The sequence below is a fragment of the Chelon labrosus genome, assembly GCF_963514085.1.
Source record: "Chelon labrosus genome assembly, chromosome: 19".
In the NCBI taxonomy this organism is placed as follows: Eukaryota; Metazoa; Chordata; class Actinopteri; order Mugiliformes; family Mugilidae; genus Chelon; species Chelon labrosus.
The window spans coordinates 11,125,376-11,148,813 of NC_140352.1; the positions used below are offsets into that span (position 1 = coordinate 11,125,376).

General features: G+C 41.6%; 1 protein-coding gene across 2 annotated transcripts in view; it reads right to left on the minus strand.

The window, feature by feature from the left end:
- cox10 (cytochrome c oxidase assembly factor heme A:farnesyltransferase COX10) overlaps positions 1–20,094 on the minus strand; it is a 29,959-nt gene extending 9,865 nt beyond the window's left edge. Inside the window, exons 1-4 of one of the 2 annotated variants that reach the window (XM_084567977.1) lie at positions 19,992–20,094; positions 19,017–19,159; positions 18,512–18,878; positions 17,588–17,712 (exon numbers count right to left, since the gene is read on the minus strand). In XM_084567977.1, the coding sequence (XP_084424103.1) occupies positions 17,588–17,712; positions 18,512–18,878; positions 19,017–19,159; positions 19,992–20,022 (666 nt within the window). In that variant the 5' untranslated portion in view covers positions 20,023–20,094. Of the gene's footprint in view, positions 1–17,587; positions 17,713–18,511; positions 18,879–19,016; positions 19,160–19,834; positions 19,968–19,991 lie in introns of those variants that run through there. The other variant, XM_084567976.1, reaches the window with a different exon arrangement.
- Positions 20,095–23,438: the final 3,344 nt, after the last annotated feature.

Here is a 23,438-nt window from a genome sequence, read left to right on the forward strand (position 1 = left end):
ATTCTATTTCCTGGGTCAGGAAATGCGTCAGGAGGTCAGGGGCCGCATGAGAGAGAGAGAAATGCACTTTGTGGCCAGGCTAGAGCAGAGCAGTGGTGAACCAGGGCTGAGGCAGGCCCAGGGCCAAGCTCGCTGCAACACTGCTCACATAAAAAGGATCCACTTAGTTTCCAGTAACATCATCCCACACGTTCAAAAAAAAAAAACAACATATATGTGCAAAACAGACCACTGTGCATTGTAGCACACCTGTACATTAAATAAAAGATGGTGCAAAGACGAATTTCCTAGAGTGAGAAAATATCTGAAGTATCCACAGTTTTGTCTTTGTTTTAACGAGCCAGTTGCGCGGAGATGGAGATGATTTAATGTGAACGCACTTATTTTGTGCATGTGGTGTGTTGTCGTTTCAGTTTGTCCAGTCCCGTTTCTTGTTCCTCCCTCACTGCCTTTTAAGTCGGGCTGCCTCATCTGGTTCGCATCAGTGGCTTTCCCAGCCCATGTCATTATTTCCGCCCAACACTGCCATGTGTTACGGTGATGGGTTTAAAATGATCGGGCCATTTGCGTTTGGCGCGCATGCACGTGGGCCGCTGCAGGTAGGTCCGAGAGCTGAAATGACTCTGAATTAACGGGTTTTCACCTGCACTGAGGCGAGATGAGCTGACGGTGTAATCGACTGGAGGTTGTCGACGGTTACGGCAGCCGTAGTTAGTTGGCATTTATTTATGAGTGTCGCTACTAAATCTAAAAGTAAATAACCCCAAATGCCCACATCCGACATGCTGATATATAAATAAATTCTGCTTGGAATAGTAATGTGTCTGAAATGATTTTGCAAGGAGTGTTAATGCCTCACTTCTTCTATATTCTCATCATGATACGGCGCATTATGCCTCAGATTTTAAGATGCACCGGAAGTTATGGAGAGATGACTGCTGTTTTCAATTATGAACACAAACACACACACACACACAAAAAAAAATAACTGTAGGGACAATTATAAGCCAGATGAGGACGGAAAACAGGCGAGACCAAAGTGAGAAGCAAAGGAGCGGGGGCGTTCAGCTACCAGATCCTCCGAGCTATCAAAGATCACAGGACGTGATCCTCTGCCAACCACCAGGACTGGATTGATAACAGGATGCGGCGAGACATTTCCTATTCTTGTGTAGATGCTAAAGAAGACAATTTGTGGTGCCGCTAACCCGCAGAGTATCTGTTTGATGGCTGTAATTACAAAATAGTAAAAGATTTATCTTTTCATTTCATAGTTTTCAGGTTGAGCTGTGTAGCTGCTTAATTAAGACGGAACAACACCTAAAGAAAACTTAAATCTTGATTGCGCTCCTACTTCTCGAAACACCTGGTGACCTAAAAAACACCTATCCCATGTTTTTTTTTTTTTTTTTTTTGATTATGATCAGACGAGCGATACAGTAACTACGCACTGTTTATTCAAGAGGCAAGAGTGGACCTAAACACAGACACAGGGAACAGACACGGCGAAGCAGCTGCAAGGCTTTGGCTCGTAGAAACATCAGCCGGTTTAAACAGTGTCTCTCTCTCTCACTCGGCCGAGGCAAACCCAGGTGCACGGGCCAAACCCAACCATCACAAGTCATCGCTTGTCAGAATGTCACCTGTTTGCACATTGGGGTTGAATGGCGGACTCAAACGTCCACAGGGGTTGGGTGCCGCTCCAGTGCATGTGAGCCAAGTCTACTTAAAAAAAAAAAGAAGCACAAGAGCTCTCAAAGCCCCCCCTTCAACACCAACTGTGAACCGTCTCTGATCAGCCACTTGACAAACAAGCAGCCAAAGATTTACATAGATTAGGCCCTTTCTCAGAAGTCAATTCAATCGTTCTGGCCGACGTTTAGAGTTTTGAAGTCGAACGAAAGAAAAGAAATGGAGCAAAACAGACAAGGCATGCAGCCTGACTAGTCACAACACAGAAAAACGATGGCACGGCTGATCGAGGTTCTTGCAAGGTGTTTCTGTCGTAGCGCTGCTTTCGGAAAAATGTCTACCGAGCCAAATGAATTGTCTTCGAGCTATGTGAGCAATGCTGTGATTTTACAGCTCTTACCTAAAGCATCTGTTAAACACCTCCAAAGTGCTGTTACAATGAACAAGTACGTGTTGTGTGTGTGTGGAGAGAGCAGAGGTGTCAAGCTATGAGAATAGAGTCAGAAAAATGGCAAATAAGAGAAAAGTTCAATCTGTTCTCAGCTGATATAAATAGTACACAAGTAGTGATGGTTATGGATTCAGCTGTACGTGTGGAGCTGGAGAACAGATTTCAATTATCACAACTAACAACTCTGTCGCCAACTACCATCTAAAAATATAAATGCAGGCTTCTTGTTTATGCTAAAAACACTAAGGTGAAATGGATCAGGCAGGACAGAATGAGGATGAGGATGTTGGGTTTAAAAGAAACTGGATTTCAGCCTTAAAGTAAGTGGAGAAAGAGCACTGAGGGCATCTCCATCACTTCATTTCTGTCACTGAGAAAACAGCAATATTTAGATCACACTATCTAAAGTGGAGGTGAAAGATAAAAACTTGCGTCTGTGTCAGGAATGCTGTATACTGACAGCCGGCAGATGTGTCTGGGGCTCCTCTCTTGTCCTCTGTAATCTTTTAACGTGATGAAATGTTAGCGGACATACTCGTATGATTAGGAGTGAAAAACTCGAACTGTTTGCCAATTGGGAAAAAACTAAATCAAATAACTTCTGACCAAAATATCTTTTGAGCCGTTCTAGTTTCTATGTTTGCACAGAATATCATGTATGTGTGTGTGTGTGTGTGTGGACTGACTCAAACCCATTTAACTAGCCAAGCTGAAACAACCCGTACTTCTTCAGCTACATACCAGAACTGCATTATCCTGCTTCTACACACCATAATCTGCTGTCGTTCTCCCAAGGCACCACTTTAGAGACTGCAGTACTCTGTCTGGCCAACGAGTGGATCACGTCTGCCTTTCAGCTGTGCGCTGTGCCCACACTTCTTCGAGCTCTCTCTTTTTAGTGGTCTGTGTAGAGATGTTGGCAGCGGTTCAGCTGGCACAGCCACTCTCTTGATTAATGGGCTGAGTGTGGGACAGTGAAGTGCTAAACTGTCCTCATGTTAATCAGCCAATTAATGCTGAGCAGAGCTGCATTACCTCTGCCCTGCCGATAATCAGTCCCATTGCTTGTGAAGATATGGGCAGGATCTGGGAAATCTTATTGCAGAGGGGTGAGGTATGCTATATTAAGTGTCTGGGCCATGGAGGGAGATGGAGTTTTGGAACATAAAGAGAATGAGGCTTGAAAAAAAAAATATATATATATATATAAAAGTGCTGAGAGTAGAGAATTATTCATCTGTGATGCTTTTCATCTAGCTCCTCTGATCAAAGGAGGATTTGACAGCTGCTGCTTTGGCTCCATAAATAACGTGAAGAAAAGTTTTTCGGTGAACAACTACGGATAAATGTTATCCATTTCTATTCTGCGCAGGAGACTGTCTTAAGTTGCTGGGCTGGTGCCCTGGGGAGAAACTGTGCTTTAGGTTTAGAAGTGATGCCATAGCTCATCTCGCATTCCTTGCGTGTCATATAACATCACTATTTTCATCGCTTACGCCGCATCGTGACCAGGCCACAGTGCCTCCTAGTGTGAAGGAGGACTCGGGTTACACGCCAGCCTTGTTGAGGGACAGTGGGGATGACAGGAAATATTTAAGATCAAAAAAGGAGATATTTTATAACAGGGTATGTGTATTTAAAGTCACAGAAAGCTGGCCTAGCACTAAGGCCTGATGGGTAAATGTGCCACCTTAGACAAAATATGCGTCATGCAACGAGAATGTTAAACAATGGAGAATCTTTAAACTTCAGACGTATGGGGATATCCTTTGGCGAAACGGTTCGAGTTTCAAATATCTGCAGAAAATGGCTTGGGTTCAGCAGCCACTGCAGTAGACATTGGGACATCCTGGCTGAGACATTCATTTTCACTCCAGTGTAAACATATCAACTGCGCAAACAAGGCGAATTCCTTCGGAAAGCTGGCCAGCCATATCTTTAGTCTCCGCCTGATAAGTTAACGTTCGCACTAATGAGGGCATTTCACTGCAGTCTCTGATTACCATTAAATGTGCACACACTTGACCGCTTTCTATTCAGTCTCGCAAACTGTGGGAAAACATATCAGTGAAAGCTAAACACACACCGTAGACCTCGGCTGTGTGTGTGTGTGTGTGTGTGTGTGTGTGTGTGTGTGTGTGTGTGGTCACTTGTTTAAAAAGAAATAAACAGTCCTTTCCGCCATCAGTGGGCATTTGCAAATAACTACGAGGGTGTGACTGACGTGACATGCAGTTTGAAAGCCTCTCAACGGTTTGGTTGCAGTTGAAATAGAGGCATGCGCAGGGCTGTGTGTGTTTAAGAGAATGTGAATGTTTAGATTTTTTTTTTTATCTGCAGCTGTGCCCTGACCACAAGGAGACTGGAAAGGGTGCGAATGTGTGTGTGTGTGTGTGTGTCAGTTTCTATACGGCCCTGATATGGCTTGTCCTGGAGGTTTGGAAGAAATGCAACCTTAGAAATTAGGCGTGATAAGGAACGGACGCGTATGAAGGCCCTCACTGTTCTTTTAAACATGACGGCAGCCATCAGCACCTCCGGCAGATTTGTATTTGCAGCAGTGACCCATGGCAGAAATCAACCCCTTCATCTAGACAGGCTCATTCAACAAGGCTTTCAGTTCAAAATGAGCAGAACCTCAGAAGAAGACAACACTTTGTGAAGTCTAGTTCAGTGTGTAGAGGCTGTATTTTCCTCACTACCTCACCATAGCATTACCTTATACGGACATACAGTTCGAGTTCTGGAGGAAGGTCAGAAACTTTTCAATGAGTCAACTCACAAAAAAAGAACCAATGACCTGCATTGTTGGTATTCTTAACGCTAATGTCGGAGCAGCATCTGTGATAAGATTTAGCTGGATAATCGCTCTGATTGGCTGTTCAGCTTCGCAAAACGGGGGACGAGTGACAACAGGTAAACAAAATGACAAAGGGAGCACAGAGGGATCTTCTTGTTTTTCTTCATCTCATCTGAACACTCAAATATTTTGACATGAACAAATAGCATGAATAAACTAGACCAAATGAGGTCTTCGTAGCTTATTAGCTTCCAAGCTAACGGGACTGGTTCTGGCGTCTCATTTTGAATGACAGATACAGACTACAGCCACCAGCTGGTAAGATGAGTTATTGCTTTGCGCCTTGTTTAAGTCCAAGTTTTGGTCCAGACACGCGTTGGCGTGAGGAATTGCCACAGTTGATGTTTGCTGCTGGTAGTTTTTTAGTGTTGTTTTGGTGTGTCTGCCCCTTTACTCACAACTGTACACAGGACAATGTTATTTCTTCTTCTATGAAACACAATAGATGGTGATTCCACTATCTATGACAAATAATTATGTTCTATTCTTTCACCATTGTCGTAAACTAAAAGTAAAGCAATTATGCCATTTTCCTGATTTGATTCTTGTTCTCTTTTTATCTCTATTTTGCAGTGATCTCCTTGACATGTCGGGACATGGGTCACAAGTCTCATACTGCCAGCTTTTCTTGCGAAGGTAAGGTTGTTCCTGGGCTAAACACTGAGTGATAAAAGCCTGAGATTGTTCAATCAGCAACTTTGTTCTCACTTCCTTTCTCCTCACTTATCTGTTCCGTAAATGTCTGATATGACATATGCGACTCAAGTCGGTGGGTTGGTCCCTGGACAAGGTAGGGGAGCAAATATTCTGCCTATGAGCAGTATGTGCACAAATGAGAGTTCCTGTATAGATGTGCAGGCTTTGCCTCCATGTTATGCAATAAGTAAAGTGATTAAAACTGGATTACTTCTTACAGGGCGTTAAAAGCACCAGCTTGATCCATAGTTGGATGAGATACACAGTTTTTGCATTCAAGTATGAAATTCTTTGAATGTCAAGAACCAAAATAAGGGAAAAAACAGATCTGTGTTTATTTGGAGGCGGAACACTGCAGATACACAAAGCGCTGACAGTAAACTAAGAAAGAAGCAGCTGGACTAAATAATTTATCCATGAGTGACAATCTTGTTTGCTGCAGCAAATAGAAGGAGACTGTGTAAACAGTGTAACAAAGTTCCTGTCAGAGTCTGTCGTCCTCCACTGGCAGGGCTTTGCCCCCGAGACCTATCCCTTCTCTCTCTCCCATATCCTCCGTGTCTCCTCGCCTACCTCGATGACATCCCCTCAAGTGGAAAGGCAACCAGTTAGCATCACGATGGGTTCTATAAGTGAGATGTCAACCATCTGTTCTTTGAAAGTGATAGAAATTCTTCTTGTCAGGATGTGGCGAAACACAGCTTCCAGTGTACACAAGTGCTCGCACTGCTGGCTAGGGAATGTTGTTTGAATGTAAAAGTTTAAAGGATCAAAAACCCCACAGTTAATGCTATGAGAACAGACAAACTCCATGTACTGTACTTGTGTCACCATTCAGAAAATTTAGTCTGGAGCTCTGTGTTTTCTGTTGCTTACTCAATGCTCTTAACACATCTGGAGATCCCATACCAGCTGTGTGTACGACCTTCAGCCTATCATTGGTAGATCTCATAAACAGTTGAGAAATCTGCAAGAGCCAAAGTCAACCTTTAATCATGTTTCCCTCCTAAAGACCAACAATTAATACGCCATAAACACTGATACTTAGCCCCATTAAATCAAGTATCAGTAATATTATGATACCAAGTATAAATAACTGTGTTTATAAAATCCTAATAACACACTAGTTATAGAAAGGAAGCAACGTCTATGTGGTAAATTGCCATTAAAACTGTGGGCTGGGGAAAATTGGAGCCACCCTTTCCTCTACTCATCTAGCCTCTTTGATAAATAATTATCAGAGGAGAAGAACGTGGAGAAAAACGAGAATATAGAACAGGCTACACCACCCCACCACCGCATGGTACCATTACCAGTCCACGCACATAGAAAAAAATCTTTAATCCCCAGGATCTGGGTAAAATAGACAAAGGCGTTCCAACACACACACACACAACCTGCACTCTGATGTCTATCATTCTCAAACTGATTACAGTTGTGTGGGTGTTAAATGAATGGGAACGCAGCGGTGGTTACGTCCTTCGTCCTTCTGCTTGAATGGCTGACTGTACGGTGACATTAACGGTGTTCCGTGTAAAACAGCCTCTACTCTTGTGTATCCAGAGCTGTTTTGTTGAAAGCATGTAGGCAGGCAGATAATGCCACAGAGGATGAGTCAACTCCATCTTTGCTGAATTGAATCCTGGTGATCATGTAAGGTCTTTCATGACGTGACCAGATGTCCATGAGAAGGAAAAAATGCAGTTTACCTTTAACCACTAATTAACAGAATGCCTGAAACAACAAAGCCGGACGACAGTTCAAAGCAGTTTCACGTTACGCAACTACACTTAGACATGACAGTTTTCTTTGTGGGTTGACAACGCAACAATTTCAAATCTGGCATGAAAGCAAGCCTAGGTAAAGACACCAAACAGTTATTAAGAGGAAAGCACGTAGGGGTAAAGTAACATTATGCTGTAGACGTAAACAGCAAAGGAAAGCATGTGTAATTTTACAATCCCTTTGTGATCCCGAGGTGGGGTGACCTACAAAGCAAAGAGCGCCGTCTCATATAAGGAGTAGAAGGGGGTAAGTGGAGTTAAGGGCGTCAGAGCCTGAGCAAATACGTGTTACACACACCCAGAGACACACACTTTGATCTGTCTTGTAAACGGTAATCAACAGTTACTACATGACAGAGGCTGACAGACTGCCATGTCATCATATAGCACCAGACAGGGGCACACGCCCAACGGAGCAGTACGGCTTCCTCAGGTGAGAGAGGCATGACTGGTGGAGGATGAACTCCACCAGTCCACCAACACTCCTTGATGGCAGCAGCCACACACTAAAAACGCTTTAGGAACAACTCAAAAATCATGAAAAACAGCGCAAGGCGTCGACCTGGCCTCCAAATTCCCTAGATCCCAAACGGATCAAGTATCTGTGGGATGCACTGGAACGAGCCGGATCCACAAAGGCCCCCCACTAACAACACTGTGCTGCCAGACACCCCAGGACACCCTCAGAAGACCCATGTCCATTCTCTGATGAGTCACAACTGTTTTGGAGGCACAAGGGAGACCTACACAATATTAGGAAGGTGGTCATAATGTTATGCCTGATCGGTGTATGCCATATTTTTAGTTCTAAGTATATCAATGTAACACAGATGGAAAAAATACTCTGGGAAAAGAATTTGTTAAAAGTTCACCTCTAGAATGATCAGCAGATTTATGCAGAAAGTTGTGAGAGAAATACCAAGAAAAACAGCATCTTGAAAAGCTTTCCAAAACATCAAATAATTTCAGGATATTTCGCACCTGAACATTTAACAGTTCTGGCATGTTTCACTGTAATGACAATATAGCTCTCAGGCATATTTCTGCCTCTTAAATGAGACTATTGTGAACCAAACTAAAAGGCCATCCATGGTCGTACAAAACAACCTTTTTCATATGGTAAATATCAGCTGTGGCCTTTTCCAGCCTTTCAGGATGTGCTTTGTGATAACATAATGAAGGACTGAGGACTTGGGTGGTAGTTAAGGTTTCCCAAAATATACAGTAGTCTGAATAATAGTCAATAGAGACCAGGCAGGAAATTAACCTTTTTACATCTCAAATAATATGTGCAGAAGGTGAAGTACGGAAGCAATTACACAAAGTATGGAGTGGTGTGAAATGACAGCTAGCCGAAATGTAGGGTTCCTGGTTTTAAAATGATGTCTTAATAATTCTCAGCTGAATCGGAGCACCTTGTTACAGTCAAAAAAAAAAAAAAAAAAAAAGGATCCGTGAAGACTTTTCTTAGCTGAGGTACAATGTAATGAAGATCAGCCTTTTACCTAAAGGCTGGAGGGGCGTATGAAACCATTCAAATCACCGTCTGATTTTGTGCTAAATACATAAACATTTCTCAATTCTGAGAATGTAAGGCACACCCAAAGCTTAGGGAAAGACTTAGTGCGTGTCGGTAACCATTTTGTTTTCCGGCAATGATGCCCTTGCCCCAAAAGCTTATTCTCGGTTTGAATCAAATTAGCATGCAGTGTTGGCTCACGGGCACGCCATAAACAGGGCTGCTTTTGTCAATTATCCATGGATCTCAGCATTACAAAGAGTGTTCCTACTTGCCTTTGGCTAAGTTACCCTCTAATAGAGAGGGCAAACTTGAGTTTCAAGGTGAGAACACTTAAAAATGTACGCAAATACATAAATGTGATGTCTTCAATACATGCTCTAAATACATCTTTTCCTTAATAATAATTATTAATCAAAGGATGCCATGCAAAAAACAACCCCCTAAGATTTAGAAACGTAATGGCGTCAAGTTAATTCACATGTACAATTCTCCCTCCAGCAAATAAACTGAAGAAACCAGGACAAAAAAATCAGAGTGTGAGGTGACTATCAAGTTCCAGCTCAACATTAAAAACAGCAGGTCATTCCATGTTGCAGATTTTAATGCAATACAGTACCATGAAGCACAGTACGCACTCATCTGCCTAACATCTGCTCTACAAAAGACGTTCCGCATCATTGCAAAGCCGTTGCTTTTTTCCCATCATGACACTTTAACTTTCTTTTTGTCATAATGTGTAATTCTGGGCTGCTCAACTAAACAAAAGAAGCAAACATTTGGGCTAAGGCTTTGACATTAATCTATTAAACAGGCGCGCAATCCACAAAACTTCCAGATCATTAATATCCAGATTCCATTTTTAACCTGCTCAAAATGCCGCAATCAGTTATAGTAGCAAAGAAATTAAACACATTAGATTGAGTGTCCTGGTTGATGTAAAAACATTTACTCAGCTTGTCTGTGGTCAGCCACTGCCAGAAGCGAGCAAAAGTATGTATGTGTGAGTAGTGTAGAAAGGTTCAACGGTGCCAGACACTGCTACGGTGGGCGTTTCTCCCTCTCTGACTCAAGTCTCATTCGTGTCTACATCTCGCCTTGTTGGTCACTGAAGCCCATAATCAGGGTGTTTTGTCAAAACCTAAAGGCTAATCAGGGAAGTGGAGAGGAGGTGTGCCACCTGCCCGTCAGTCAGTAACGTTCATCCCCTCTGAAGTCAGCTCTTTTGTGGTGAGGTGTGTTTGAACCAACAAGCTGTGGCATTGAAAGCTCAGAGAGACGCTTTGGAGGTGAGTATTAGTGCGTCATCCGAGCGTGCCCTTCACAAAAGATGACAACATGTTACTGACAAGTCAAATAAAAGTCAATGTCTTCCTCTAATTCTTCCTGCCTCTTTGAAGTAAGGATGTTCTGTACTAATTCGCTAGGGTTACGCTTAATATATTAGGATCAAAAAGAATACCTGGTGGTTGAATAATAACAACATGGGATTTTGCTGTTGTGAGCACCTCAATAGTTCACCTGTCATGGGTAGGAACATTTGCTATTTGTGGCACAAACTTAAGCCTTTAAAAAAATGACCTTTTGTTCTGAATATTACATCATGTAATAATTAATTTAATGCAAGCAGATGGTTGAATTGAAGAAAAGCCTATTGGACAAAGCTCTTGCTTCAGGTTATACTACAGAAGTGAGCAGGTGCTTCAAGGATTCAAGTCAGTAGGAGGGTTGTCCTGTTGTCCTGTTTGAAATTAACACCCTACAGGTACTATTCTTTTGTCACTGACTTCAGCTAATTTGATCTGCCCGTAAAACATGAATATCTCTATTATGATTTAACAATACAAAATGCATAATAGCATCGTCATAAAAAGCTGTTTTTACACCTTTGGTACGAAGTCAATGCATTATACTTCTGAAAAACATACAGCAACTTTTAGGCCAAAACCTTCAGTTAATGTGAAATATGGTATTGAAATAGAAGAGTCATTCAGCACCACCACTGATGCCCTATTCTTCGAATTTAAGGGTAAGGTAAACACACAATACACAAATAAAATAAACATGGTTAAAGACCAGAATATAATCAATATCCTTGTATCTGGATCTAACAAACACTCTGCCTGGCAACAGTTTTTGCTCGTGCTTCCTTTCAGGCATTATCTTAGGGGCATGTAATAGGGGGATGTACCTTTCATGACATTATCAGAGAAAAGCATCTGTCACCCATCTGAGGCTACAAGAGATCCATTTGTACAGTCTGAAACAGACTGGCACCCCACAGTTGACAAAGACAAAGGGCTTTAAAGAAATTAACTATTAAACAGGGCTGTCTTGTTAAATATTCATTTTAATCCGGCACTGAAAGGGAGATACCCATCGAGTCCTTTTTGTGCCATCTTGCAGGGCAATCGAAAGGGTATTTCGATCCCCTTTTCACAGACTGAATTAACAGCCCGATGGAGACCACCAAGACAAAAGCTTAAAAACTATCAGTGTCAAAGATCGGCTTGCTCTTTTGTTTTAACTAAGCTGGTGGAAAACAGGATCTTAAGATCAGCATCTGCTGCTAGGAAATCTGCTGTCTCCTTTTATGTTGAATCTCCCATTTGGGGAAAACTCTGATGAGTTTGACCTTTAACTTAAATAAATAAGGGATAAATTGGACAAAGGACAAAGTATAAACACTTCAAAACATAATAGGTGGACAGAGAACGTATGATTGAGGGTAATTTGTAAACAGAATGAAAATAAATGACAAAAAAGGCAGAAATAGCTCCTTTCATACGGACACTGAAGTATAATGAGACCAAGCAGAGCCCCTCTTTATACCACCATACCTCGTTCACACTGAAACAAAGCCGGACCAATGCCATCCAAGTGTGTTTTAAATAGCAAGTAAACCAACAGCCTTGGTGTCTAGTGTGGCGTGTCCAGCCATGCTAGCTCAAAAGTGCAATAACAATGTGCGCTATTTCGTCTTGATAAACAAAAACACAGAATAAAACGGTGCAATGGTACCACCCCGAACAGCGTTGTGAAAGTGACTAAGGTCACAGTTGTATGAGCTATTCTACGGCAACAACTTGAAACCATATTTTCTGTTGCTGCTTCTCAGCAGGGAATAGACACAAATCCATTGGTGGAAAGGTTTTATTGTCTTTGAAGTGTGCAATGGTTGGTGGGGTTTTAGTGGCTACGAGGTCTTGTTACAACTAATGATCCTCTCAAGAGGTACCATGTTATGTGAGGTACCCCAAACTTCAATAAGAGGAGCCCTATCCTGGAAAATTGCAGTGGCAACCTTGACCGTTGGGGCCCAGCAATGCGCCGCCAACCCAGCTTGAGGTAAACTACTGCCACCTACTTTGCTGTCGACCACTCTGAAAACCCTTCAGTATGTCTAAAGCAGCAAAACAATTAATGTTGCGGTTCACAGCAATGTCTGCGCAGACTCAGCCAATATATGAAGTGAAGAATTTGAAGGAATTTAATAATTTGCATTACATCATGAGTGAACTTTCTGAATACATCACTGCATATCTTTATCCTTTCAGGCATATGTGTGAATTGCTATATGATTATTTTGATTTACAATCTGCAAGGTCACAGTGATCATGAACTTTGAGCAACAAAATCGATTCATCCTTGAGTCCAAGTGAAACTTTGTGCAATTTAAAAAACCTTAAGGCATTTCTATACGTGAAAGATTGCAACAATCTGTCATTTTTGGCCAAGAACTTGTTTTGCAAGATCACAATGACTTGACCTTGACTTTTGAACCCCAAGATCTAATCAATTCATCCTTGAGTCCAAGTGAATGTCTGAGACATTCCTGAGATTTTGTATTCACAAAAATTAAATCCAGATTCATGGACAACACTGAATTTGCCTCAAGGCATTCAATATGCACAATAACAATGTGATGGAGTTTGCAGGCTTGACTCATATCACATTACAGGCGACAGCACACCAATCTGACAACCAAATGTTTTCATAAATACTATTACAAAGACAACTGCCACTTCAATTCAATTCAAACGGTTGTCCAGGGATTAAGATCTTAACAGTGATGACAAGCCTGCATTGTAATAACATGTGCTTGAAACAAAAGCCTGTTGTGCCATTGGATTCTAAGAATTTTCAAAGTTCATGGCATAAGCTTCCACTAGATATAGAGCCTTTATATGATGGCTGGTACGAACCAGTTCCCATTGTAAGGCTGTTTGAAAGATAGATTTAGAAAAATGAACCAGCTACAGATACTGGTTATTCAGCCATCACGGCCATAGCCTCAGAGCCAATTCTTCAAACATTTGTAAAAGTAAATCTAATACATTTTCATTATGCATAGAAGCTGCATAACCTGTGCCCATGTTCAGTCATGTACACATATACTCCAAGGTCCTGACCAAGATGCCTAGTGAAGGAAGCATGCAGGAGGGTAAATAATGCATGCCTGCACAGGACAAGAGAGAAGGGTGTAGCCTGAAGTGGTAGGAGCGGAGTGGATGGGATGGGGGCTTGTGGGGGCTCGCTTATGCGTGCCAGCCTCAGAAAACTCACCACACAAGAGACACAGACACAAAAGAAAACTCACTTTGTCACGAAAGCAGAAATGACACTAGTCAGCCACAAAGCAAGCGAGCCTGAATTTTCATCCAAACAAACACGCAGACCGACATGGTGTTGCTTTCGCGACATATGCTGTCAAAATAGTGTCTGAGCAGCTTTTATTTGACAGTAAAAAGACCATGGCGGCTCTTATTTACACTGCTGGGGGCCTCAGACCTCCCAGGGGTCTTTCAGGCTCCAGCTTCAAATTCTCATCTGACCCAATTATCCAATTAGCTGAAGTAGTGGCCAGACTAGGAGGTGGTGATGTGATGGGTGGAACACCTGCAGAGAGTATGTCTGGTGTGGGGCCCAGGGGTCCTGAAGACTAGAGCAGCTAGCACTTCAATTCCGCAGGAACTCTGCTCTGAGAGGGAACTCTGTAGTCAAACCATTGGTGAGACTTTGAGCAAGCGGAGACATTTCTCTCAGAAGACGTTCACTTTAGAGTAAAACTCTTTTTCAAGTGAACACTTCAAAACAGGCTTTGGTGACCATATAAGAGGATTTAAGGTTTAAACAAAACATAATGCAGTGAAATGTTTTTCAGTGGAAGATAACTACTAGAAATGGAGGCTCAAATAATAACACCCCTTTCTGCGGGACCCGACTGTGCTCCCCAACTGTAAGACAAACACAACAGCATTAAGCCTTTTGACTGTGGCAAGAAACTCTAGACAGTGACATGCCATTGTTACGTGACTCCTAGTGCTTACACCCTTCCGTCAGTTTTCCTAAATAGAGTAACATTTTAAAAAGAAACCACAACATTTCTGTTTGCCCTACAGGCACTTCCCGATGGGACAAAGAGCAGGCTTGGCTTTTGACAGCTCAGCTGAAGTTTCTGACTGCCACTTTCGAGAGCCAAAGCATTTTTCTCTCCCTCGAGACACTTTCCTTCCTTCCCCAAGGTAATTTGACAGTTGTGTGATCACCTACCTGCAGACTTCTCTGCCTCTTTAGAAGTCGAACATTAAGGGATTAGGGTGGAGCAGCAGAATCCATAGGAAGTGGTCTCCACTAGGGTCTTTCGGTGCTTTGAGTTATTTGTCAAGCTTTTGTTTGATTTTTTTTTTTCTCCATGTAAAAGGCTTCAAGCTTTGATCACCTAACCACATTGATGGTAAAGCGCTCATATTTTTAAGATGAAAAGGAGTAAAAAGAAAAAAATCCCTGGCAGCACATCTGAAGGTGGGATCTTTTTTCCAATTCATCCCATGTTATCTCTAGATGATGAAAAACAAATGGACGGCCAAAGTGTTCATATCAGTTGCACACAGGAGAAGATGTGTCTGACAAAAAGACCCAACTAACAATGAAGAATTCAATAGTCCATTTTAAACAGGGGACGACTACCACAACAGTAGCAGAGCTACAGGCAATTATGTGTCAAGGACCATTTAAGGTACTGCGGGAAATAGATGCCGGAATCTACGGAAGTAGCCTACGCCATTTATACTCGCTCTGTAAAAACGCCACCCAAACGCTAGACTTTTTGTTTCTACTTCCTGCTTCACTTTCAACAATGGCGACTGAAACCTTCGCCGAAATTTCGCAGACGACGAATCATACAAATGCTTGTATGTCCGAACTTCCTCAGTTAACCTTTTCTTGATGTTTTCCATCTTTATTGATGCAAAAACATCAATTTGAAATTTGTGGAGATGCAGAAGTAGACAGAAATACTAAAGCAGAAACACGCTACTACCAAGTGGACCAATCACAGCCTTTGCGGTCAGGCTACGGTGTTAAGGTCTGCGTAGGGTCTGGGCTGTTGCCGTAGCCACGCAGTCAAATTGACGCAGAAGCCTAAACCGCCTATTACGCACGACATCCAGAGTGCTTCTGTGTGTATAATTACATAGAAGAGAAAGACATTCGCCTCCAAACAAAGCAACAACAACATACTTTTCATACAAGACCAGCACAACCAACTACAAACAAGTTTATCTTCCTAACAGTGTTATCATTTCAATCACCCTGCAATGCCCTGCAGGTACGACTTTGTCTTAAACACTACATCAAAGTGAGCTTCACTTGAAGACAGGTGGCTAATTTCTCCAAAACAATAATCCAACTCCAGCTCTTTTCTAATTAGGGCTATGATGACACGCAAAATGTGCCTGAAAAGAACAAGGGATAAGGGAATCTGACTTGTGCGAAGGATCAGGCTCACATACCAGCTGCTAGCCACAAAAAAGGTTTTCTTGACCTCAAACAGAGCAAGCACTGATGAATTTCAGGATAAGATACACAAGGCCATTTGTGAAAACAGACAGAAATGTTGAAGTAATAATCCACCGGGATCTCTTTACAGTTTGATGTGTATTTATCTACAGAAACCACGAGAAACGTTTCCCAAATTCCACACATTCTACAGAAGGACACATTCATCCACATGTATAACGTAGAAATGAACTCCAAAATCTTTCTAGACGTCCACAATCTTGGCATGCAGCCTTCAACGGGTTTCTGTTATCTGGATGGTCCATTTACATGATTAAGTGTTTTCAGGATGTTTTATGATCGATCTGCTCAGGCAGACAGTAAACTCTTATAATATTGTAGACTACAGACTGAAAAGCATCACACCAAGAGCCAGGGTTTTTCCTTTTTGATTCTGCCCTAGGTTGTGTCATTGAAATACAAAGCTATAATGTAAATTAACCTAGGGCTGAGTAAGTGGAGAGAACGAAGACTGACAGGACTGATGTGAAGGTTGGCCCAGAGATAAAGGGACACCCGGGGTACGAACAGGAGCTGCTGCCTCTTACATCACTCAGCGCTCTGAACTTCTTGGGAGCTCGAGTCTGGGCTCACCTCTACGGCACGGAAAGCGACGAGACATTTTTCAAATACCTGAAGGATATTTGCACACCTGCTCAGCGTGAGGCAGAGGTGGACAGAGGAGCCAGCTCCGTTCTGGGGCCACAGCAGACACAATACAGCTTTAACCTCAGTGATGGACTGATTGACGCAATTCAGGCTTGACCACAGAAACAAAGCTGTTTTGCGCATTCTTATCCACAGATGTAACACAAATGATAGAATGCAAGTTCGCAAGATGGTGAGTGTTTTGAAAGACTTTTTACCTTCATGGAGCACTGGACTACTTAAAAACAGCTGCAACTGGAACACAATTGTTGATGTTAGGCTTGAGTGGGGGTCTGCCTCAAGGGCATGAACCTGCAGTGTAATCAAGGTTTTTGCCAAATTACAGGCCAAAGACATCACTGAGCATAGTTCAATCCAGGGCTGAGGGAGAGGTCACCCATTATACTAATATTCCTGAGTCACGGAGCAAATTCCGATGCATAACACTAGACAGTAGAGGGAGGCCCTTCTTGTTTTAGGCATTTTAAGTGTCTAAGTGCACTAGCTGTCCTTTGTTTATAGCTTCAAAAAGGCCTTTCAGCAAGGAAATAATGACAGCATTACAGTCAGCTCAATGCATTTTTGAGATGCGTAGCAAAAGAGGAATGTAGAGTAGGTTAAAAAAAAAAAGAAAAAGAAAAAAACAAAGAGGATGTGCTGGCTCTATCAGCCTTATCTGGAACATAATCAACTCCAAGAGGAAGCTGTTGGTGTATGTCAACAAAAAAAAGTCTGTTTGTATAACAACAAAAATATATATATAATGCACGACAGGGCCAACCTCCAGCTAACTCGCTCTCTTTCCAAATAGATATTTGTAATTAAAAAAATAAAAAAGTGTTTGTTTAAGTCAGTTCTTTGGATAATTACACAGGCAACATGTTCGATTTTTTATTTTTTTTGCTTTATGGGATGTTTGTATAGTCAGTAAATTAGCCGTGGTTAATAATGTCAAAGTGTAATCCTGGAGTAATTCATACCTTCTTATATTTTACCATTACATGTGCTGTGTAAAAGGCCACCTAGAAAACACACACTCGCGCGTACAGAGACATACAAGCATGGCCCTGTTTGGCCTAAATTTAAAGATGACAAACCTGGTTAATTGAATTGGCAGCACATGAGGCAAGGCCTGTTCCCAGGCAAGACACAAAGAAGATGACGGGATCAAAGGGCACTGGAGCCATTGCAAAGCCGGCTGCTGCGGTCGTGACCACCAGAGCTGAAATCACCAAACAGAAATAATGCAAGAGAAATCCCATTATAGTTGACTTTACTTCTTAAAGTTACACATAACATGTAAACACTGCTTATGGAACGCTTCTTTCTTTTTCCTACAGTAGTTTGATTCTCTGCAAAACAAGAGGAAAACTGTTGTAATTCGAAAAGTAATTATATTTATTTTGGTGCAAATCCAACTGTGTGTGGGTTGTTAGAAAATGAATGAATCACAGTAGCTGTAACTCCACACAACAAGACATAGTCAGTTCAATAAACAAGAGTGAGTGCCTTATCATATTAACTATTGATCAGTATGTACTAAATACGCCACAAACACAGCTAAATACTATTTCTGTGTTACCACTGCCAACTGTTCGAAAGCTCCAATGAAAGCTGCATATTTAGGAGCTACAACTAGGATTGTTTGGGCAATACTGATCACGCTAAACATAGATTATACTGCAGATGTTGTCTCAATGGGCCTAACGTAAGTCAACAATGAGCACACTAATGTGTAAGAACACTGCAATGTTTCCAAAGAACCACTCACTGCATGGATGACATGAAGTTCTGTTTTACCCAATAAATTGTTTTGCATTGCTATGTAATAACACTTACTTGCCCAGTTCTAACAGGTATATATTAATTATCTCTGTATACAGCATTCTGTCTTTTTACACAGTTACTAATTAGTTTTAGAAATGACTGTGCATGCAGTTTGGGTAATTAATATTGTAATTAATTTCAGTCACACTGCATTACAAGACATAATCAAGAGGTACTGTTATTTTGTACTCTACCTGTAAGTTTGATTTTGGCAAGTCTGGCATAGATATCCGGTAAGTCAGACTTATCCACATTCAGCGGCTTCCACTGTCTGTCGAGACGTGCCTGCTTTGCCTCTTCCGTCTCCACATGGACGTGCGGAGTCTCATCTGAAGTCGAAAGAGCATTTTCGCGCCCTGCCACATCTTCTGCGGCGGGCCTCGATGCCTTATCGGTGACGTCCTCCGGCTGCGGAACAGCGTCTGTGGCTACATGACTGATGGTCGGTATCCTCTCCACTTGCCTTTCGACGCTGTCGTCTCGCTCGTCCACGACGGTCAGCACAGGTGCCTGTTTGGGGATGGCACGCTGGTGAAGATCACTGCTGTTCTTTGCAACATACTGGGCGAAAAAGAAAAACAAGGGGACAAGGTAAATCGTGATATTTAACAGGTATGATAATAACATTTAATTAAGAAATGTATTGCAAAAAAAAACAACAATCACAATCAGGACAACTTAAGTGTACAGTGAAGATACCTGGCGTTTAAGGAAGTTAAGATGCTGATACGTCAGCCAGTTTGACGGCTCTCTTCTCTGCAGCCGGATGAAGGTGCGAGCAGTGTAGTTACACCGAGAAACATTTTGAGCCAATTTCTGTTTCACGCTGGTGCCCACATAACCTACAAGGAAAACAAGACACAATGTTTAATCCCTCAAATAAATGCTATTGATTTTTAAACAGAAAAACAATAACGCACCTGATCAAACCAAGAGAATTACAGATGTAATCATGCATGGCACGTGGGCGGCAAAGGACAAAACAACAACAAAACACCACAAACAGCGTGCAGCATGTTTTTTTTAAGAGATGTAAATACTTATTTCACGTATGTCCCTCCCTTCTCAGTTTAAATAAATAACAACAAAGCCTAATAGCTGAAACCTTCATAATAATAACAATACTATATCACCTCTAGATGTTGTTGCTAGACGTACAGCCATATAGCATGTCTGCTCACGCACGTAGGTTTTACACTTCACATAGTTAATAATTTGAGAATAATTAAATAAAACAAGTGCAGCATGAAGCTAGAGTATATTAACTCCCACTTTGACCTTACACTGTACCGTGTTCTTATATTTAACACATAACATTAAAGATAAAGACAAATGCTACAACACTGTGTTGTCAACAGTGTCCTTATTTTACCAACTTGTCATGTAGCTAACAGTTATTTCTATCCCTCGTTGAGTTTTTCAAACGTGAAAGTATAAAGCTACAATAGTTTATGAGCTAATTTTAGTGCATTCAGATGCAGTTGACTTCTTTCCTAAGGTCACAGCTAGCCTCTTACCAAATAAGCTTTCCCTGCCGCTTCCGGATAGCAACATGCTATGCTAGTAAGCTAGCTCCTGCCTTAGCTTCAAGCGCCGTTTTCGTGAAGCGCGCATTGAAATTGCCTGGAAATGTGACAGCGCATTGCACGAAATGTTGCTTTTCTCTGGTGTTACCTGACAGTCTGCAGCATGGCGCTTTATACATGTTCTCGAATCATAAAGCCGGCTCCCGTTTCGACCCCTTCACATGCAGCGAGCCGCCATTTTGACCTCGTTGGGTAAGGAGAAACACTTCCGGGGCAGGAAACGTCAGACGCACCGCTGCAGACAGACGCCGTAACGTAAGTAAATAAATTGAATACAATAAATTTAAAACTTCAAATAAAAAATATAAAATAACATTTCTTTATCATACTACCAGACAGCCTACATTAGAAAAAAATGGTATTTAATAACGTAGTATTATATAAACATTATAGAGACTTATATATTTTAATGTGTTTTTGTTTTTTGTTTTTTTTTTTAAACAAAATTACGCTATAATATTTTTTCATCTGGTGTCGTTTGACTTTACTTTTTAGTCCCCGATATTTAAGTGATGCAAGTTGCAATGTGGGGCTTCCAGATTTTGGGAATATGGAGGCCAAGACAACACCTTGTGCCTGTTGTGTTCCTCAAACCACTTGCAGTTTGTGGCAGGGCGCGTTGTCCTGCTGAAAGAGGCAGCTGTCAAAAATGCTACAGGATAATCAGTGTTGCTCACTTCACCTGTTAGTGGTCATAATGTTACGGCTGATAAGGGTATACAAATGTAATACAGTGTGTATCATATGTTGTTTTCTGAAATGTCATTTTTCTATCATTTAGTTTTCCTTTGATTTACATTCAGCGGAATTGAAGCAATGTGTTGAATTAAAATAACAAACAAGTTTTTTATTTTCTCATAATGAAGATAATCAGAAAACGACCGTCAGTGGCCGATAAATATGAGGTGCGAATTGGATTAACTCTATTCAATACTGCCATGTAATTCGATGTCTGTGTGTGTGTTCTCTGACTGACCCTGCTCATTTGTTTGCCCTGTTTTTTGAGCATGTAATCATGTTGTTGGCCCTGACTACCACGGCCAGCGAGATGGAAGCCTTCTGATTAATACCGTCTCCACTGCTTTCCCTTTGTTTCATTCAAACAAATAAAACAGAACGGTATGATTGTCTGTTCTGCGCACTGTTTAATTAGCTGGATGACAAACATAATGGCGGTGTGATCGCAGAGATCATATTCAGTATAAAGAAAAACACTCCTCGCCGCTAAGCATCCCATTAAATTTTAAGGCAATCTAATTTTGCAAATGTGCACTGTGTGAGGATCCCCATTTAGTCTCCACAGAATCGTGTGACATGTATGATCTGTTTTATGACGACCCTTGAGGCAAATAGCTTTTACAATCACAGGTGTTGTCTATGAACTCAAATCCCGCTGCAATCCAAGCCGAGCATCCAATCCTCCTGATTCATCTCATTCATTCCACTCTGCTGCCATCTCCTCCTTCCCTGCACTGTGTAAGATTGCACTGTCTAATCTTCATACGCCATCAAGATGCAGGGGCCTGATGAATGCCAACAATACACACAAGGCCATCCCAGATCAGGCATAAGAGCACCTTTATTACAGGAGATAACCATTAAGTTCTGTTCTACAAGATTTCATTCCACACTGACCCGGTCAACCTCTTTACGTTTGGTTTCGATGCGCGGGCTGAAATAGAGGTTTATTGCTTGGTTTTGCACCATATTATTTATTTCTGTGTGCTGTTATTCGGTTTCGGTTTTCTATATTTGCTTCTTTCTTTTTTTTTCCTCCAAGGTTGCAGGAACACGGTTTCAGAAAGCTCATAATCTTTTGTGCAGCAATCTGTTGGTTACGGCTGCTGATGATCCTCAACAGAATATCAGGGGCTGTTAACAAGCAGGCTCAATCAGGCAACGGTATAATATTAGTTTATTTCATCAAGGAATAGTTTGTCCACTGCCAGTGAGTGTGAATTTGATTGACTTAAGGGAATTAATTCCAAGTAATCTCTTGTTGTGTGTGCCTGAGCATCTGTTGCTACATGGATACTAGTATTCAAATAATAAACTGAATATCAGCCAGATAAGAATAAAATACCTCATGTTGTCTCAACTGGAATCAACTGGCTTGATTGGAGAGAATTTTCAGGTCGGTGTAAACCTTTGACAATAGGTAGAAAATATAAGTGCCTAATAGGCAGGGGATGGACTTTACGCCTGTACCATGACAGTTTAAGCAGGAAGTTGACTAGTCGCCGATCACGTGACAATAACAGCACAGACGCCTCCAAGTAGACAGGTGAGGAGCCCAGTGGGTAGTTGCAGCAAACTAGCAGTGGTTCATCAAGTGTGAGGAAGTGCTTCACGAAAGATGAAGCCCGTTCTACAGTGACATGCAGAAAATGTAAGTCAGTCCTAAAATACAAGAAATGCACTACTGCAATAAACACTCATCTACAAAGGCATCTGCTAACGCTAGCAGAGGAACAATCCAAAACATCTCGACAGCAGTCAATTAACAACTTCACTAAGCATCTTGTGGCAACAGAGAGAAGGAGGCTGCACATCAACTGTTTGCTGATGAATTTCATTGTCAAAGTTATTAGACCTTTAGCTGCTATACATGGAAAAGGCTTTGGAAATATACCGCTTTTTTTTTACTACATTATCCTATCTTACAACACGTTATTGATGGTGCCGATTTATATAGGCTATACACATCTGCTGTGCACAGTATTGATAAGCTCATGTGTTTATGTTCAGTTCTGTTGTTTTCTATTAGTGGTTTTGCAGCTTGTTTTTTCTCCTTGATGTCAGTGAATGCACCACGCGAAAGTCTGAAGTTATGCTGTAGCTGAGAACTTGCCGAGCGAGAGTGGGCTATGGCCGACAGTAGCCAGTGTTCAAGCTTCAGTTACCTTGCAGAAAAGCCTCCGTAGCTTCCTTTCCTGTGTAAGACCCTACAATCTGTATTCAGGTCAAGAGCATAGATTTCATTGTTAAGTATTACTTTCTACTGTGTTTTTGTGTGACGTCATCGACTAGTCAACGTCGACTCAACTTACACCACATATTAGTCGACTTTAGACGAGTTACTTTTCATGGGTTTCACTTACAACGAGGTTTGGTAGCAAAACAACTGGTGTCTGAAAAGATGAACAAACCCAGATTTGATATGGACGCTGGAAATGCAGCTCCGTCTCAGTCGTCCTCTTCTCACAACGAATGAATTGAATCTTGTCAATGAAGTTGGGCAAAAACACTTTTCCCATGTCAAAAAGTTCTATTGTGATGGATGTTTTGGGGCATGTTAACAAATATATATTGGAATCTCCGATGATTCCAACATATATTTGTTAACATGCCCCAAAACTGTTCAAACTTTGACTATTACACCAACACTGAATCCTCTGTTTAAAGTGGAAGACACTATTTGTTATTAAGGATTTCTGGTTAAATACTGAGAGATTGACACAGTTGTACACAAGATTGTGACCTGTGCTCTTGAAGTCAGGAAGCTCCACTAGTTTAGATAATAGCACGATGCACT